The following is a 20018-nucleotide window of genomic DNA, read 5'->3' on the forward strand; positions in this document are numbered from 1 at the left end:
CACTGCCTTTCAGGACTTAAATAAAGCATTCTATAATGCTGTAGATAAGCCCCCGATCCAACCTAAAAGATGAGAAAAATAAGTTTTATTATACTCACCCGGGGGGGCGGTCCAGTCCGATAGGTGTCGCAGGTCCGGGTGCGGCGCCTCCCATCTTCTTGCGATGCCGCCCTCCTGCTTGCTTCATAGGGTCCCCGTTATCTGGCACCTGCGCAGGTGTACTTCTCTGCCCTGTTGAGGGCAGAGCTAAGTACTGCAGTGCGCAGGGCCTCTCTGACCTTTACCGGTACCTGAGCACTGCAGTACTTTGGTCTGCCTTCAACAGGGCCGATAAATACACCTGTGCAGGAGCGCGATGCCAGGGAGCGATGAGGCAAGCAGGAGGGCGGCGTCACATGAAGATGGGTGGCGCCTAACGCGCGACACCCTTTGGACCGGACCGCCTCGCTGGTGAGAATAATAAAAAGAAACAACTTAATTTTCTTATCTTGCAGGTCGGATCAGGGGCTTATCTATAGCATTATAGAATGCTGTAGATAAGCCTTGAAAGGCAGAGGCCGCATCTTATAGCGGCCAAAACTGCTGACAGGTTCCCTTTTAAAGTCTTTCACAAGCTCCACCCTGAGATCAGCGAACATTAGCAAGTCTAAAAAAAAATAATCGGAACAAGTCTCCAAAAAATTTGTCTTATTTATTAATAAACCTTGTTGTACAAACCTGAAAAGTAAACAAAACTGGCAATAAACAACATGGAGTCTTTCCCCGTCACAAGGAAAGAGAGCAGAGCAGTGCTAATAAATTAAATGTCAACCTGTAAGCCGTAGTCATAGAAGTTTACTGTCAAGGGAAAAAAAGCACACAGCAAGGCCATAAAACTGGACAACCACATTGGAAAACACGTGACTCGGTTTATGTTATTGTTAAATATTCAAAAACAGTTCAGTCTTCTGCAACAACAACCAACAAATTGTATTAAAGGACACTCTCCCAATAGTCACCACTGGCGAGTTCAGTGCAATATGGCTAGCTACGGTTTTTTCGGATTTCAAATCATGAAACAAAGAACAATTTTGTGAAAACTATTTCCCTTTTTTTATACTTTAGTCCCACACATACAAACAACCAGGAAAAAAAAAAAGGGGCAAAAGTTATGCCATTATTTCTTTTTAGTTGTTCAGTGATGTAAGCAGCACTTATATGTTACAAGAATAACCCTGTAAGCATCCAGACCATCTGATGAAGAAACTGAAATGTAAGGCTTTTTCTTCATCTTATTTTTTCTTCTCACCGTCCCCTATCCACCCCAATCCCCAAAAGAAGGCTCAAGTATTTTAATCAATTTACAAGCATATGTACAAAAAAAAAGGTTGTGATTTGTAATTTGTTTTGTTTGCAAACAGAGCTAACAGAGGAAAAAAAAAATATAAGACAATGAGGAAATTTTTTCACATTCACAACAGAACAAAAAAAAAAAAATAATTATAAAGGAAAAAAAAAACAATTCAGACCCTAGTGGCTCTAGAAGGTGATCGATGAAGCAATTTCATCTCTGTCGCAGAAACACAAGACAGAGCGCGGGGCTGGAACATAAAACAATGTACATACATATTAATGCTGATTGTGTGATGTGTTGAGATATAGCAGTGGAATGAAATGGAATGTTCGAAAGATTGCACGTCTATGACATAGAAGCACTTCTGGCTTCAACCATTTATATATATATATTTATATACTTTAAAATTCATTTTTCCTTTTCTTTTTCCAAAGGATGCTATTGAAGTTTTTTTTTTTTTCTTTACATCTTTTTTTTTTCTTTTCATTTTTTTGATAAAGTAGCCAACAGCACCAAAAAAATAACAGAATGGATTCCTTAAGAAATCAGGCACAGTTTATAGTCCCCCACCCCCCACGTGACTTTTGCCAGGAAGGCATTGCTTGAGTTCATTTGCCTCTTCTTCTCCTTTAACTGATGCATAGAAATGTGCTGGTAACAGAGAACCATTTCCAAGTCTCAGCATTCTGCCTCTGGTTTTTGTTTGAAAAAAAAAGTCCATCAGCTGCCAAACTTTCCTCCGTTTTTGTGTTTGTGTTCTGTTTTTTTTTTTTTGTTTTTTGTTTTTTTTTTAACCCTTTAAGTTATTATAGTTTAAACCCCAATTTAAAAAGAAAATTACAAAACTCATCTTGCACGTGACAGGATGAGACGTAGCCAAGAGCAGATTTTGTTCAAGTTTCAATTTTGTTTGTGTTTTGTTTTCTCTAGAAAAAACTGCTCCCTTGACTGGATAAAGAAATACAAAAGAAAAAAAAAATACATTAAAACTTATCAAAAGGTTTTAAAAGCCTGTTTCGCACACTGATGTTAAAAAAAAGGCTTTCTGTATGTAATTCAGTCTTTGGGGCGGCAGAAAAAAAAAAAAAACTCGAAAATCAAGAACACAGTCTGCCCCTAGACTGCCATAAAACAGTGACTAGACTGCAGTGTAGAAAGTCTGACTGCAGTGTCTACATATAAAATAAAATCAACAGTTTAATGCTAAAAACAAAAAGTTACTTCTCTAAAAACCAGAAGAAACCAAACCAAAAAAAAAAAATCTTCATAGAGCTAGTGCAAAGACAGCCTGCATTCTACAGCAAGTACTCCAAACTATGGTAGAATTACAAAATAAAAATATATATTTATATATATATTTATATGATCAGAGAACTGAGAGGGTTGGCATCTTCAGGATGAATTTGAAGCACTTTTGGACAAACTGATGGCTGAAAGTCTGGAGCATGGCACATCAAGTGTGGCTCTCTTCCTTGGTCCCCTTTTTGGTGTAGATTTAACCAGACAGTTCTCAATGCTGTTGTTTATACCAGACACCTTCCCGCAGATCTGATTGACAAGACTTATTATTTGTTCCTGGAAGTAAAGGAAAAGTAATTACTAAGCCGGCAACAACATACATTACATGGCAACAATAATAATAGGTGTAGAATAATCCAAAGTTATTCACTTAACCCAAAAATATAAAATAAGCCATCACAAAAACACCATCTCATCCCGCTTTATAATCACCCTGACATGTTCCTTAAAAAATTATATATATATATTATATATATGTTCTGGCTGACGAATAAAGCACCTTAAGGGTTCACTCACATTAGTAAATAACATTTTTTTAAAAAAATTCTCACTTATTCTCTGTGTGCAATGTTTTTCTTTTTTTTACACTGAGCAGCTATTAATCATTTACAGGACCATTTACAGTTTCCCATCTTACAGAACTGTAAAGTATCCGTAAAAATCAGACGCTACACTGATGGTCCGTACGGCATTTCTTTCTCAAACCCATCAAAATCGGGAGTGAAATCACAGCACGACGAATACAGCAGAGAAAATGACGCAGATCTGCGCTTCCGAGTGCAATCCACATTTTATAGGATTGCACTTATCCGATTTATATGACAGTGTGAACGAACCCCAAATGGCTCAGTAACAGCTTTCTGCTATCTGTCAAAGATACTGTTCATAATAATGGATCGTTTACTATACACACATGGTCAAAATTGTTGGTTCCCCTCGTTTAATGAGAGAAAAACCCATAATGGTGACAGAAATAACTTGAATCTGACAAAAGTAATAATAAATTAAAAATCTACGAAAATGAACAAATGAAAGTCAGATATTGCTTTTCAACCATGCTTCCACAGAATTTTTTAAAAATAAAACTCATGAAATAGGCCTGGACACAAATGATGGTACTCCTGAAAATAATGTGACAAAAGGGACATGTTAAATCACGGTGTGTCCTCTAATTAGCATCACAGGTGTCTACAATCTTGGAATTAGCAAGTGGCCTGTATAGAGGGCTACAGATACTCACTGTGCTGTTTGGTGACATGGTGTGCATCACACTCAACATGGACCAGAGGAAGCGAAGGAAAGAGTTGTCTCAGGAGATTAGAAAGAAAATTATAGACAAACATGTTAAAGGTAAAAGTTATAAGACCATCTCCAAGCAGCTTGATGTTCCTGTGACTACGGTTGCACATATCATTCAGAAATTTAAGCTCCATGGGACTGTAGCCAACCTCCCTGGCCGTTTCCGCAGGAGGAAAATTGATGACAAATCAAAGAGATGGATAATATGAATGGTAACAAAAGAGCCCAGAAAAACTTCTAAACAGATTAAAGGCGAACTTCAAGCTCAAGGAACATTAGTGTCAGATCGCACCATCCGTCGCTGTATGAGCCAAAGTGACCTTCATCGGAGACGACCAAGGAGGACACCATTGCTGAAAAAAAAAATCATAAAAAAGCCAGACTGGAATTTGCCCAACTACATGTTGACAAGACACAGCTTCTGGGAGAATGTACTTTGGACAGATGAGACAAAAATGGAACTTTCTGGCAAGGCACATCAGCTCTATGTTCACAGATGGAAAAATGAAGCATATCAAGAAAAGAACACTGTCCCTACTGTGAAACATGGAGGAGGCTCTGTTATGTTCTGGGGCTGCTTTGCTGCATCTGGCACAGGGGGTCTGGAATCTGTACAGGGTACAATGAAATCTCAAGACTATCAAGGGATTCTAGAGAGAAATGTGCTGCCCAGCATCAGAAAGCTTGGTCTCAGCTGCAGGTCATGGGTCTTGCAACAGGATAATGACCCAAAACACACCCAAGATTGGCTAAGAGGAAAACATTGGACTATTCTGAAGTGGCCTTCTATTAGCCCTGACCTAAATCTTATTGCGCATCTTTGGAGAGAGCTGAAACATGCAGTCTGGAAAAGGCAACCTTCAAACACAAGACAACTGGAGCAGTTTGCTCTTAAGGAGTGGGCCAAAATACCTGTCGAGAGGTGCAGAAGTCTCTGACAGTTACAGGAATCATTTGATTGCCTCAAATGGTTGTGCAACAAAATATTGCGGGTACCATCATTTCTGTTCAGGCCTATTTCATGAATTTTATTTTTATACAAATTTTGTGGAAGCATGGTTGAAAAACAATGTCTGACTTTCATTTGTTCATTTTCATAGATTTTTTATTTATTATTACTGTTGTCAGATTCAAGTTATTTCGGTCACCATTGTGGGTTTTTCTTTCATTAAACGAAGGGTACCAACAATATTGACCATGTATGTATGTTTTTTGATTGTCACAAACTTGCATTTTAGTGGCCGGTCGGACTTTTTCTTCCATTCAGGACATCCATCTCCGGCTTGCCTTGCCCTTGTTAGCACAGAAGGAATACTGTGCTCACTTCTCATTTGACTTTGGGAGAATAGGCTCTAGGATTTGTACCACCTTGTGGTCAACTGTAGAACTGCAGGCAAATATGTATAGAACAGAGATTCCCTACCTTATTACAGAAAAGAGAATTCAGCTTTAGGGGACACAGTTTGTTTCTTGTCTACCAGAAGCATGGCATAGAGGCAGGTAAAGCATTCTTATCCAGTGATATAGTTTGGCTCACACACGTCAACTGATTTCAGCCTGGGTTCAAAGAGGCTTTGCAAAAGCAGTTTTCCTTCCCTACCGTATAAACGACAGGTCTTTTGGTTGCGGATGTCTAAGAAATCCCTTCTCAGAAACGTCAGACTTCCTGCTATTCCCAATGCAGAAAAATATTTGAAGCTAGCAATACTCCTCTCAAAGGGTTATTCCCATCTCAACCAATCATAGCGTCTTTGTCCAGTTACAGAAAGTCAGAGCTTAGAAAACAGCCAAGTGGGCTGCACCATGCAGTTTCTGTAACACTCGTAAATGGGATATACGGAAGCAGCACAGCTAGCCTGGCTATTGCTGTAGGCCACGTCATTTGGGAGACTCATTGCCAATCTACGGCTATGTTCATACCCATATTTTATTTTTGCAGTTTGTCTATGGATTCTGTTGCTTTGAAATGATGCTGCAAGAGATGTGTGACAAATGCTTTTTATTGCAATATGATGGCAATGCAGTCCCCTTAATTCTCATGGTTAGTGTTTAAGTCATGATCTCATTTTTTAAGATGGGAATCCACTTTGAAAGCACTCTCCCCCCACCCAAGACATTTATCGCCACCTATCCATGATTGCTGTAATCGGCTGTCAGTCCTACTGACTTTGGACACAGGCATCATGGATAGAGATGGGCTAACCGGAACAGAAATGTTCGGCGTTCGTACCGAAGTCACTGTTCGGGCCTTACCACCAAACACGGACTTTGTGCTGTGTTCGGTGTAAGTCCGCAGAGGAGAGAGAAAAGGTGATGGCGCAAGCGATGGGGAGAGATTTTTTTTTTTTTCTTTTCTTAGCAGCACTTTCTAAAAAGTTTGGATCAGGTACCAAAACCCCAACTTCCACTGGTCCACCCATCCCTAATCGCAGATGCTCGATCACTGAATCCACACTTCCTCTGGTCCATCCATCCCTAATCACGGATGTTCGATCACTGTTCCACTTCAGCACCTTTTCACTGCAGTGGGAACAATGAGGATGAATGGGGGGGTCAGGACTCACATTTTAAAATCAATAGAAGTTACAGCGATGGAGGCCCCAAGTGATCAGACATTTTTCACGTATAGGTACTAATATTCTGTTGTAGGAAAAGCCCTTAAATTTACGAACTATGTAAGTAAGGGTAAAGGTACAATGACCATTATCTATTATACACACAGCAAAACAAAGTGTAAAAGGAAGCAGAGCCAGGATTCTCTTATACACATAGTATAGATAGCAACCAGCACTCCTATATTATCACATTACTGCGCGGGTGCATGTATGTCGTAGTCCATACAGACCTGTATCCAAACAATTACGGTAATTGCGCTCTGCAATTCATGAATGCATCAATTCCAATATTACGATATGTAAAAAAGTGAGATACTTAAAGGGAATCGGTCACATCCAGGAACATAATATAGGGTTAATCTGAAGGTAAATGGCATTTAAAACCTATTTAGCTGGTTTAAATGCAAGCGCTGCTACAAGAGGACAATGAAGATTTACTTTCCATGTACCGTAACTACTCAGTAAACTCACTATAATCAGTCCCTGCACCCCTTCATGATTGGAAGCAAACAGTTGCAGAGAAAATAACTTTATTTTCTCCCTGTAGCCGCAACTCCAGTAAGGGAGACAGGCATGGCATGTATTAGTAACTTATAGGGAAATAACATGTGTCTGCAGGTAAAGTGCATTTTTGGATGCAACAGGCTCTCTAACATTTTTTTTTTTTTTTTTAAATCAGCAAATAAGCCATTCACCAGTGACAAGTTACCTGAATGGATATACCCCAGCTCTATGTGCATAATCAGGACACATGAACTGGAATAGAGATAGGTTTTTGTATAAGAGAAACCTGGATTCTCTCGCTATATAATGATTTAGATTTCAGGGGTTATTCCACTAACCTCATCGTAGCGATACATCAGCTTTAACCCTCGACACGACTTCAGCTTCTCCACGTGACGCAGCGCACACTCCAGGCAGAACACGACATTCTCGTTTTCTTGCACCACCTAAGAGAAAATAAAGGGAAAGATGAAATTAGGCAAGGACAAGATTCTGTCAGCATCACGCAGGAAATGGAGCCGGTAGTGAAACACAGCTACATAATCTCATTGAGGTGGAGGTTAAAAAGTGATTGTACGCAGTAATTATATTACGTACTGGAGGATGCCCGCCAGTGCACATTGCTCTAATGAATGATACAATATGAAGAAGTGGCCTGTGTGGCAGTAACAAACCCAGTAATTTGAGTCCCTTTGTACCAACAGCATGGTAAGGCAGGCCGTAGATGGACATCCAGAATGGAAACCAATGTTGAAAGGGCCACTAAACCTAAAATACAAGTTGGTCCAAAATGAGAAGGTGTATGGTAGCAGTTACAAAAAATATGTAAAAGTTCCCATATCATGACATGGTGTGTACGTCATCCAGAGATCTGATATCTGAAGCTATTGCTTCACCATTTCAGCCTGAAAGCTGTTTTCTAGAGAAAGGAACATTATTATTGTGACCATAAGGTGGGACAAGAGGACTAAGTTATCTCCACGGCAAATTAACAATACTGAACTTTGGTCTTATGAACAAATAGAAACAATCTACAGGACGAATGATCGAACAAGGAGACACTTGATTAAATGTAAATGACGTCTCTAATTCACAGCATAATATCAACTTTTTGTTGCCTGTTAGCTGCTTTCTTAGTACAATAGAACTTTAATGACAAAGGACATAAAGCTGGCCATGCACATTAGATGGCTGTCGGAAGAACAATGTTACAGCAGATCATTTGGCAGACGGCCATCTCAGCTGACTGCCCCGTACACAGGAGTGCTTGCTTGCCCAGCTCTTGTGTTCTGTATGGCAGCTAATTTCCAGGACAGCTATGCTATTGGCAGTGCAAAAACGGACAAGAGCGATTGATATCTCATCACAGACTGTCGATCTAACCCATCGATATCAGCGGGTCTGGCGGACATTATTCTAATGTGTAAGGTGCTGCAAGAACAGATTGAGCAAGAAACACCTGGGCTTTATCAGGTTGTGCTGAGGGTTTAGATTTCACGTCTTCACCCTTGTGAACCAGAAGCCATCAAGATGAATGTTCCAGAAATATGGATATGAAGTGACGAAAAGCAAGAGCCACATTTCCAAAAGTGTAACAATTACATGATATGTCATCCTCTTGGGTTTATACATAGATACATGCATGGATAGGATCAATTTGAGGAACCCCAGTTCATCGGCCAAGACAGTAAGCCTCCAGATAGGAGATCTGTGAATCTCTTACCTTCTAGGATCCCCGTGTAGCTTTTGAACAGCCGTGCTGATTAATATTGCAGTGTGATGCACAGATGACTTTGTACAAAGCTAGAAAAAAAACTACAACAGAGATCCTCCAAGATGAGGTATTGACAGAGTTCCTGTCCAGCAGTCATAGGGCAATGAGCCAGCAGATGGACCGGAATCATGGGCAAACTATTTAGTCATGTTCGTTCTGCAGCCAGCCATGTTATTCTTACCTTATAAGTAATGTGCCGCTGTGGACAAAATTAATGCATGATTTCTATAGATTTGAAAAGGATGAACAAACAGACAATGACACAAGCACAGATATGACCAATACTAAATGAGCTCACCATGGAGAGGTAACACAAATGCTGGCAAATCTGGCATCTTCTCTCGGACGTTTCAAACTGCAGCCACTTCCGAGGCTTTTTCTTCATATCCATCGATGAGTTGCTGGTGTCATGGCTCCCGTAGCGTGCCGATGAGTGAAGGCCTGCCTCAAAGAGTTCCCTTCTCTGCCGCAACTCTGTATCCCTGGAAAAGGAAAGCGCAAGTCAGAAACTGCGTAGCTCATCACTCAACTCTCATTACTATGAGCTATTCTGCAGCTTGGTAATGAGGGGAAAGTGACAATAACTAAACACTTCACCTAAAAGGAAAATTGCAACATACATGGCATTCAAAGTAAAAATTACATCACATCTGTGGTTAATTTCATAAGACCTCCCGCAGACATTGGGGTGGGGTAGAGCACCCGCTCTGCGGATAAATAGTGCATAAACTGAATCAACTCCTGGTTCAGGTTATGTAGTATGAACGTTGCGATTGCATGGAGATGTTCTTTAGGTTGAAATAGTCAACATGGGCTCTCCAGAGGTCATTTCCACAGCAAAAAAAAAGCCAACTCAAATATATAGTTACGGTTATTGTTCATCAACCACCACCTCATGGAAAGTTGCTACACAGTAGACAAGGTAAGACAAAAAACAGTGTTATACAAGGCACCAAGTCATAGGCATGGCGGAGCTATGAAAAATACAGCAGTCATTTATTGCTAGCACCGTGACATTGACTTGGCTTGTAAAAAAAAAAAAAAAAAATTGCCAAAAATGTCAAAGTATTTATTATTATTTTTTTTTTTTTAATAAGTGGAGTCTTGCCAGCCTTCAATAAAACAACATTCTACTCAACGGCCGATAAAAGCTGGCCAATGATGGTGAGAAAAAGTCATGAGTAATCTCTCAAAGTTTATAAATCCTCCCTAACGGGGTTAAAGTGTGTATTAAAACACCATTTTCATAAATACAAAAAACGGATGTTGCTTACAAAAAACGCATGCAGTACGCCACTCAAAGTGGTTTCATCACGGCAATCCCATCTTCATAACAATTTACTGACAATTTTAAATTATGGAAAAAAAAAAGGACAAAAGGGGAGTGTAAAAAAAAAAAAAAAGGAACTCCAGGCAAAAGACTAATATTCAGTGCTGAGTGGAGTTCACCAAGTTACCCCAAAATGCTAAATTTCACTTAAGTGATTGTAAAACCACACCCTTGTCCACCAGGGAAATTGAAGTTTACATTATAGTGGATACAACTTGGTGAACTCCACGTAGAGTTGTGGGCCCAAGACGTCATCAATGCATCCTCTACATTACCTGAGCTCTCCGAGCAGTGAAGAAATGATACTCAGAGTTGGGCTGTTCTCTTTTTTAGCTTCTGCTGTTGCAATCTGATATAATAACTTCTCCATGGAGAACGGCTTGGCTATGTGTCGACGTTTCATTTCCTGAAAAAATACAAATGATACGTTGCATCAAACAGAAGCGCTAGAGCAGTTTTCGAGTTGTATCCTTGTATGTTACTTGTATAATATTAATAGCATTTTCTCATTGGCCTTTGACTTTAAAGAGATATATGGTCTCTGAGAAATCAGCCTCTTTCTCCTCCTGGACTGATCATTCATTCTCATTTCACATGTAAAATCTGTCTTCAGTGAGTACGGATTTTCCCATTTACAGAGTTTTTTCCACATTCATTAGAATATGCAAAATGAAAACCGCTGAAAGAATTGACATACTGCAGAGGAAAAACTGCCTCAAAACTTAAGTACAAAAAAGGTATTTATATAACTTTTAGTCCTATGAGTAAAGTCACCCTAAGTCTCATGGGTATCACTTCCTAAAGATAAAGCAAAACAATATACCGTAATAACTCAGGTATATAGTTATACACAGGTATATATAGGAAGTGTATCAATGTTTAGACTAAAGAATAATTTTTTATTGATATAAACACTAAAGCACGTTAAAGACTCAAGAAAGATACTGGATTAAGAAAAGAGGGACTAAGCTTTGAATAACTAATTTGTATGTCGTTTTGCTCCCAGAAGAAGCTGGGCGAAATGTGCGCGTCGGGGCAGAGGTGCAAGACCTCCATGCCAATATACCACCGCAAGACACTTCAGTCAGGTAAATTTATGGCACTCAGCCAAACTTTGCTATAGATATCTTCACCTCATCTTTCATCATGTCACTGACACAAGCAATGTTATTTAAACATCTCAGTTGCCATTACGTTCATCTTACTAAGCACTGATTGTTAGCACATTGGTTGCTCTATTGCAGGTGCCTCCATATATAGGACAGAGCATTTCATGTCTGGCTGTATGACTATAGTTGCACTTTGGTCAGCATATATGTAGATAACGTCTGTATTTTTAGGAATAACGGTCGGCACTTAGCACTTTACATATCCATCCCATGCATGAGACCATACATTGGGGTGTTGATGGAATTAAAGAGGGAGCGTTCTCCCCCTTTTAACCATCTAGATGCTGCTGTTGCTATTAGCAGTCACATCAAAGGACTCAAATGGTCATGGTTTTTGCAAACAACGATTGTGGCAGATGCAGCAGGGTGTCAGCTGTAGTATACACCTGACAGGCGCTGCATTTTCAGCCGTCGATGGTTCACCATTCTTATTGAGAGTGCCACGTTCCTTTTATGTTGGATGGTGCCAATGTACGCCAAGTTGGTGCCCTGTTTCTTTGTGAGTGCTGTATATCCACAAAACCACTTTGTCATAATTGAGAAATACTACAAAGTTGTGTGAACCGAATGCTCGAGTCATCGCGATCGAATTCTAGTAAGAAAATCTCTGTTACTAGAACTCACAATACAACAATGATTTTGGCTAGAGAATCAGCATTGGTGTATACCATGGCAGTCTTGAAGCCCATGCTTGTCCACTGGGTGGTAGCAAAGTGCACAGTTTCAGACACACTGTAGCCACAGCACACTTTTGACACAAAGGATCCTGGGAAGCAGACGACAAACTGGCCGCACTGCTGTACAGTACGGTGCACCTTGATCCCCTCCTTGCACAGCACCTCTGGGGAGATCTGCAGGAGGAAACATATTAAATGGAGGGTTTCAGACACAAATCACATCTTATGACACATATAGGGTGCAGTTTTCATCTATCCGGTCCGGCACAGCATGGACTTACCATGACGTTACTTTCAAGCATTTGAAGACCAGGAGTACCATTGGCTTGAAGTAGAGTATGTACCACTTTGTCAAGTTTGCTCTCTTCCTCAGCAGGAATGCAATACCTGCATCATAACAGTAATTCCATATCATCTTATGGACATGTTATACATAAGCTTCACCGACACTTTTACAAAGTACACCGGTTTTATGCAGCACATCAGAAATCCCCTTTCATTAGACTGGAGTTACACAGCATTTTGATGCATTTTTGCATTGTAATGGTAAAGTCTAGATACACAGGGGATGAGTTGTGGCATTTTGGGGGCAGACATTTTTTTTTTTTCCAGTAAGCCATCAATTTCTTGATAGGGCTTTGGAGCATCTTCTGTCAGAAATGAGAGTAGATTATAGTGGGCGTTTCAGCTTCTGGTGTATGGACAGTCCGGGAACACACCAGCCTTACTTAGAGGCTCGTGTATCTTCATCAGTTTGGCCCCATCTTACTCCAGCAGACTTTGGGCCAATACTGGAGTATCAAACACCAATTTTGATTAACAGTCCATTATAGTCCCAGTTTACTGTGATTTTTTACATTTTCCAGCTAATCCCAAAGACGAGATTCACACAGTACGTTCAAGCTTTTTATACATTTTTTTGCGATTTTGTTGGAATTTTTCTTTTGTGAAAAACAAGGAGGGCAGCTGTTATATTAGATGTTGTGGTGTAAAATAATGCGACGGAGAATCTGGGAGATTGAAAGGTTTTTCTTACTTCCTAACCGTGATATTTTTGTGTGGGCTTATTGACAGGAGTTTAAATTAAAACTAAAAAGACACAACCTTAGGGGGAAAAAAACGCATGTCACAAATGTAGCAAAAAAGGAATTGTGGCGCTATTGGTACCGGTACTGCTCCCTGTGATAATACACAGACGAAAATACAAAAATAAGGCAAGTGGCCAAAGCAGTCACCATCCACGACGCAAGTGGTCAAGAGCATGCAACAAACTAAAGCCTCGTGTCTACCATTGTAAGTGCTACAGGTACACGAAATCTCATCTGATTGGACGTGCTAGTGTACACATTGGACGCTCGCCAAGGAACAGCGCCTAAATAACACATCATTTACACGGTAGAATAGTAGACGGCTCCTTCTGGAAAGGTTTCCCTGTATGTGTGCACACGTATTCTGTATATAACAGGATCTGTGTGTATATCTGTGTGTATACATGGGGAGTGTAATGTGCAAAACGGTGAGAAACGAAAAAGGAGGAAACATTGCATAAAGAGAAATTAGGACTGTTTGACATCTGTCATTCACTGGGCTACTGAGTTATGCCTGAAAAATAAATTAAAGAATACAGAGCTTTCTATAGTATAGTCCATCAGGCCCCGTACGATGGATATACGGCGCGTTCACTTCTCACTTACCAAATGCAATCAGCACCAGTGTGTAAGTAGTCAATGTAGGGAAGGTGGTTTTGGTCTCGAGACCAGCATGAGGTAGAAAAAACCATGCCAATATTAAGCCAAGGAATTGTTACTCCTGAAACCGAGGAAAAAAGTAAATAATATGATGAATAATAGGAGCATGCGACAAGAGAGGAGTACAAATCAAGGCAGTGACTGGAAGAAAAAAATCTATCAGTAGTCTGGAAATCCCAATGTCATGCTGTCTCATCTCATAGTTTGTCTATTTTCTGCTGTTCCAATATACGAAAATGACAAAAAGCTAAAATGTTTTAGAGACCCTTGACTCCATTGCTATACCTAATGCAAATTCCTGGACAGCTTGGTCTTCGAGATACATAGTTCTGCTGTAGATTAAAGTACGGCCAGGGGCGAGTGCAGGACTTCACCCATCACATCAGGTTTTTGCTATCTAATCTGAGAGCAGCATAATGGAGACACATCAATACTGGTTCCAGTGATGTGTCACTTACTGGGCTGCTGGTTGTAATTTTGATAAAATCACTGATATGTCAGCAGGAGATTATTCCTAGAGTACTAGTAAACCTGCCAGGTAGTCCTCCATATTCATGAGCTCTGTATAACCACACCCCCACCACTGATTGTCAGGTTTCTGCCTATGCACAGTGCACAGAGAAATCCATCAATCAGTGGTGTGGTTACAACAGAGCAGCTTTCCGTGCACACACAGCTGTGAATCAGTGACATGGGCAGTGTTATACAGAGCTCAAGCATTCAGAAAACTGCAGCAGATAACTGATTTTATCAAAACAGCAGCAAGCAGCCCAGTGAGTGATACAATGCTGGAATCAGGGTCTCTGCCTCACACTAAGCAAGTCTAGATGGGGTAGCAAAAACCTGGAGACAAATTCCATATAAAGCCATCCTAAGAACATCACTATTTCACATGTAATTTGTCACATTTGGTGCGCACACTAATGACAAAGCATGGTGGATGCAGAATCAATAGATAACCTATATACAGTCATATGCTAAAGTTTGGGCACCCCTATTAATGTTAACCTTTTTGCTTTATAACAATTTTGGTTTTTGCAACAGCTATTTCAGTTTCATATATCTAATAACTGATGGACTCAGTTATATTTCTGGATTCAAATGAGGTTTATTGTACTAACAGAAAATGTGCAATCAGCATTTAAACAAAATTTGACCAGTGCAAAAGTATGGGCACCTCCACATAAAAGTGACATTAATATTTCGTAGATCCTCCTTTTGCAAAAATAACAGCCTCTAGTTTCTTCCTGTAGATATTAATGAGTTCCTGGATCCTGGATGAAGGTATTTGTGACCATTCCTGTTTACAAAACAATTCCAGGTCAGTTAAGTTTGATGGTCGCCGAGCATGGACAGCCCGCTTCAAATCATCCCACAGATGTTCAATGATATTTAGGTCTGGGGACTGGGATGGCCATTCCAGAACATTGTATTTGTTCCTCTGCATGAATGCCTGAGTAGACTTGGAGCGGTGTTTTGGATCATTGTCTTGCTGAAATATCCATCCCCTGCGTAACTTCAACTTCGTCACTGATTCTTGCACATTATTGTCAAGAATCTGCTGATACTGAGTTGAATCCATGCGACCCTCAACTTTTAACAAGATTCCCGGTGCCGGCATTGGCCACACAGCCCCAAAGCATGAAGCACCAAATTTTACTGTGGGTAGCAAGTGTTTTTCTTGGAATGCTGTGTTTTTTTAGCCTCCATGCATAACGCCTTTTTGTATGACCAAACAACTCAATCTTTGTTTCGTCAGTCCACAGGACCTTCTTCCAAAATGTAACTGGCTTGTCCAAATGTGCTTTTGCATACCTCAGGCGACTGTTTGTGGCGTGCTTGCAGACACGGCTTCTTTCGCATCACTCTCCCATACAGCTTCTCCTTGTGCAAAGTGCGCTGTATTGTTGACCGATGCACAGTGACACCATCTGCAGCAAGATGATGCTGCAGGTCTTTGGAGGTGGTCTGTGGATTGTCCTTGACTGTTCTCATCATTCTTCTTCTCTGCCTTTCTGATATTTTTCTTGGCCTGCCACTTCTGGGCTTAACAAGAACTGTACCTGTGTTCTTCCATTTCCTTACTATGTTCCTCACAGTGGAAACTGACAGGTTAAATCTCTGAGACAACTTTTTGTATCCTTCCCCTGAAAAGCTATGTTGAATAATCTTTGTTTTCAGATCATTTGAGAGTTGTTTTGAGGAGCCCATGATGCCACTCTTCATAGGAGAATCAAATAGGAGAACTACTTGCAAGTGGCCACCTTAAATACCTTTTCTCATGATTTGATACACCTGGCTATGAAGTTCAAAGCTCAATGAGGTTACAAAACCAATTTAGTGCTTCAGGAAGTCAGAAAAAGTAGTTAGGAGTGTTCAAATCAAGAAAATGATAAGGGTGCCCATACTTTTGCACCGGTCAAATTTTGTTTAAATGCAGATTGCACATTTTCTGTTAGTACAATAAACCTCATTTGAATCCAGAAATATAACGGAGTCCATCAGTTATTAGATATATGAAACTGAAATAGTTGTTGCAAAAGCCAAAATTGTTATAAAGAAAAAAGGTTAACATTAATAGGGGTGCCCAAACTTTTACATATGACTGTAGTAAAATTATGCATAACTTTAAGGAAGAACTTCAAAATAAAAACAAAACAATAGAAAGGAACCTTATAATGGTAAGCTGTAAAGGAAGAACAATCCATAAATACGAAACTTAAGATCTAATGTTAAAAATTTACCAGGCACAGCACCGAGGTGTCGCAGGATGGATCCTGAATTATTAGGAAGGACTGTGAGATTCCATCCATGCCTATAAAACAAAACAGGAAAGGTATGATTGACTGCATGGATTATTGTGATGAACAACCCCAAATGATCATCAGCGCACCTTGAGAAGGGCTCTGCTTTACCCACAGGAAATCCACTGCCGTGTGTCTTTGTATCAACCTTTCCACAATGCACAGCGACATGACAAGACTTCTGATCAACAATGCGCCAATACTCTTGCTGAAATAAAGAGAGTAGTGTTATTAGCCAGTATCATACAAATATCTCAAGGGGTTCATGTCAAGTATGGAGGTTATCCCCTATCCTTCACACATTCTAGTACAGAGCTTCGTTATCCCCTGCAATCTCCTACAATATTAATGGAACCGAGGTTCGCATGCTTCTCTTCCTCTCAGTTCACACAGGGCTTTAGGGATCGTGGTGGTCCTTGTGGTCAGAATCCCCAGTGATCGGGAAATCTCATATCCTTCGGATCTGGGGCTGTGGAGTTGGTAAAGCAAACCTCTACACTACTGAGCATGTGCATAAAGTGCAGCACAGATTCATCTACACTCCGACTCCACAGCACTGCCCCCTACAGAGCATGTACATAAACTGAAGCACAGATTCATCTCACCCTCAACCCCACAGCACTGGTCACTACTGAGCATGTACATAAAGTGCAGCACAGATTCATCTCACCCCACAGCATTGGTCACTACTGAGCATGTACATAAAGTGCAGCACAGATTCATCTCAGCCCACAGCACTGGTCACTACGGAGCATGTACATAAAGTGCAGCACAGATTCATCTCATCTACATCTCCACAGCACTGGTCACTACTGAGCATGTACATAAAGTGCAGCACAGATTCATCTCTCCCCAAAGCACTGGTCACTACGGAGCATGTACATAAAGTGCAGCACAGATTCATCTCATCTACATCTCCACAGCACTTGTCACTACTGAGCATGTACATAAAGCGCAGCACATATTCATCTCATCTACATCTCCACAGCACTGGTCACTACTGAGCATGTACATAAAGTGCAGCACAGATTCATCTCCACTACAACTCCACAGCACTGGTCACTACTGAGCATGTACATAAAGTGCAGCGCAGATTCATCTCATCTACAACCCAACAGCACTGGTCACCACTGAGCATGTACATAAAGTGCAGCACAGATTCATCTCACCCCACAGCACTGGTCACTACGGAGCATGTACATAAAGTGCAGCACAGATTCATCTCATCTACAACTCCACAGCACTGGTCACTACTGAGCATGTACATAAAGTGCAGCACAGATTCATCTCCACTACATCTCCACAGCACTGGTCACTACTGAGCATGTACATAAAGTGTAGCACAGATTCATCTCCACTACAACTCCACAGCACTGATCACTACTGAGCATGTTCATAAAGTGCAGCACAGATTCATCTCCACTACAACTCCACAGCACTGGTCACTACTGAGCATGTACATAAAGTGCAGCACAGATTCATCTCCACTACATCTCCACAGCACTGGTCACTACTGAGCATGTACATAAAGTGCAGCACAGATTCATCTCCACTACATCTCCACAGCACTGGTCACTACTGAGCATGTACATAAAGTGTAGCACAGATTCATCTCCACTACAACTCCACAGCACTGATCACTACTGAGCATGTTCATAAAGTGCAGCACAGATTCATCTCCACTACAACTCCACAGCACTGGTCACTACTGAGCATGTACATAAAGTGCAGCACAGATTCATCTCCACTACAACTCCACAGCACTGATCACTACTGAGCATGTTCATAAAGTGCAGCACAGATTCATCTCCACTACAACTCCACAGCACTGGTCACTACTGAGCATGTACATAAAGTGTAGCACAGATTCATCTCCACTACAACTCCACAGCACTGGTCACTACTGAGCATGTACATAAAGTGCAGCACAGATTCATCTCCACTACATCTCCACAGCACTGGTCACTACTGAGCATGTACATAAAGTGTAGCACAGATTCATCTCCACTACAACTCCACAGCACTGATCACTACTGAGCATGTACATAAAGTGCAGCACAGATTCATCTCCACTACATCTCCACAGCACTGGTCACTACTGAGCATGTACATAAAGTGCAGCACAGATTCATCTCCACTACATCTCCACAGCACTGGTCACTACTGAGCATGTACATAAAGTGCAGCACAGATTCATCTCCACTACATCTCCACAGCACTGGTCACTACTGAGCATGTACATAAAGTGCAGCACAGATTCATCTCCACTACAACTCCACAGCACTGGTCACTACTGAGCATGTACATAAAGTGTAGCACAGATTCATCTCCACTACAACTCCACAGCACTGATCACTACTGAGCATGTTCATAAAGTGCAGCACAGATTCATCTCCACTACAACTCCACAGCACTGGTCACTACTGAGCATGTACATAAAGTGCAGCACAGATTCATCTCCACTACATCTCCACAGCACTGGTCACTACTGAGCATGTACATAAAGTGCAGCACAGATTCATCTCCACTACATCTCCACAGCACTGGTCACTACTGAGCATGTACATAAAGTGTAGCACAGATTCATCTCCACTACAACTCCACAGCACTGGTCACTACTGAGCATGTACATAAAGTGCAGCACAGATTCATCTCCACAGCACTGGTCACTACTGAGCATGTACATAAAGTGTAGCACAGATTCATCTCCACTACAACTCCACAGCACTGATCACTACTGAGCATGTTCATAAAGTGCAGCACAGATTCATCTCCACTACAACTCCACAGCACTGGTCACTACTGAGCATGTACATAAAGTGCAGCACAGATTCATCTCACCCCACAGCACTGGTCACTACGGAGCATGTACATAAAGTGCAGCACAGATTCATCTCATCTACATCTCCACAGCACTGGTCACTACTGAGCATGTACATAAAGTGTAGCACAGATTCATCTCCACTACAACTCCACAGCACTGATCACTACTGAGCATGTACATAAAGTGCAGCACAGATTCATCTCATCTACAACTCCACAGCATTGGTCACTACTGAGCATGTACATAAAGTGCAGCACAGATTCATCTCACCCCACAGCACTGGTCACTACTGAGCATGTACATAAAGTGCAGCACAGATTCATCTCATCTACATCTCCACAGCACTGGTCACTACTGAGCATGTACATAAAGTGCAGCACAGATTCATCTCACCCCACAGCACTGGTCAGTACGGAGCATGTACATAAAGTGCAGCACAGATTCATCTCATCTACATCTCCACAGCACTTGTCACTACAGAGCATGTACATAAAGCGCAGCACATATTCATCTCATCTACATCTCCACAGCACTGGTCACTACTGAGCATGTACATAAAGTGCAGCACAGATTCATCTCCACTACAACTCCACAGCACTGGTCACTACTGAGCATGTACATAAAGTGCAGCGCAGATTCATC

At 41.1% G+C, this 20018-nt stretch overlaps 1 protein-coding gene across 1 annotated transcript in view; it reads right to left on the minus strand.

Moving 5' to 3' along the window:
• Positions 1-672: 672 nt before the first annotated feature.
• JARID2 (jumonji and AT-rich interaction domain containing 2) overlaps positions 673-20018 on the minus strand; it is a 192560-nt gene continuing 173214 nt past the window's right edge. Inside the window, exons 10-18 of the mRNA XM_073589950.1 lie at positions 16642-16760; positions 16493-16563; positions 13695-13809; positions 12282-12387; positions 11992-12174; positions 10430-10560; positions 9123-9306; positions 7389-7496; positions 673-2908 (exon numbers count right to left, since the gene is read on the minus strand). Of these exons, the coding sequence (XP_073446051.1) occupies positions 2726-2908; positions 7389-7496; positions 9123-9306; positions 10430-10560; positions 11992-12174; positions 12282-12387; positions 13695-13809; positions 16493-16563; positions 16642-16760 (1200 nt within the window). The 3' untranslated portion in view covers positions 673-2725. The remainder of the gene's footprint in view (positions 2909-7388; positions 7497-9122; positions 9307-10429; positions 10561-11991; positions 12175-12281; positions 12388-13694; positions 13810-16492; positions 16564-16641; positions 16761-20018) is intronic.

The sequence above is a fragment of the Dendrobates tinctorius genome, unplaced genomic scaffold (genome assembly GCF_039654945.1).
Source record: "Dendrobates tinctorius isolate UK_male_01 unplaced genomic scaffold, ASM3965494v1 ptg000115l, whole genome shotgun sequence".
Taxonomy (NCBI): Eukaryota; Metazoa; Chordata; class Amphibia; order Anura; family Dendrobatidae; genus Dendrobates; species Dendrobates tinctorius.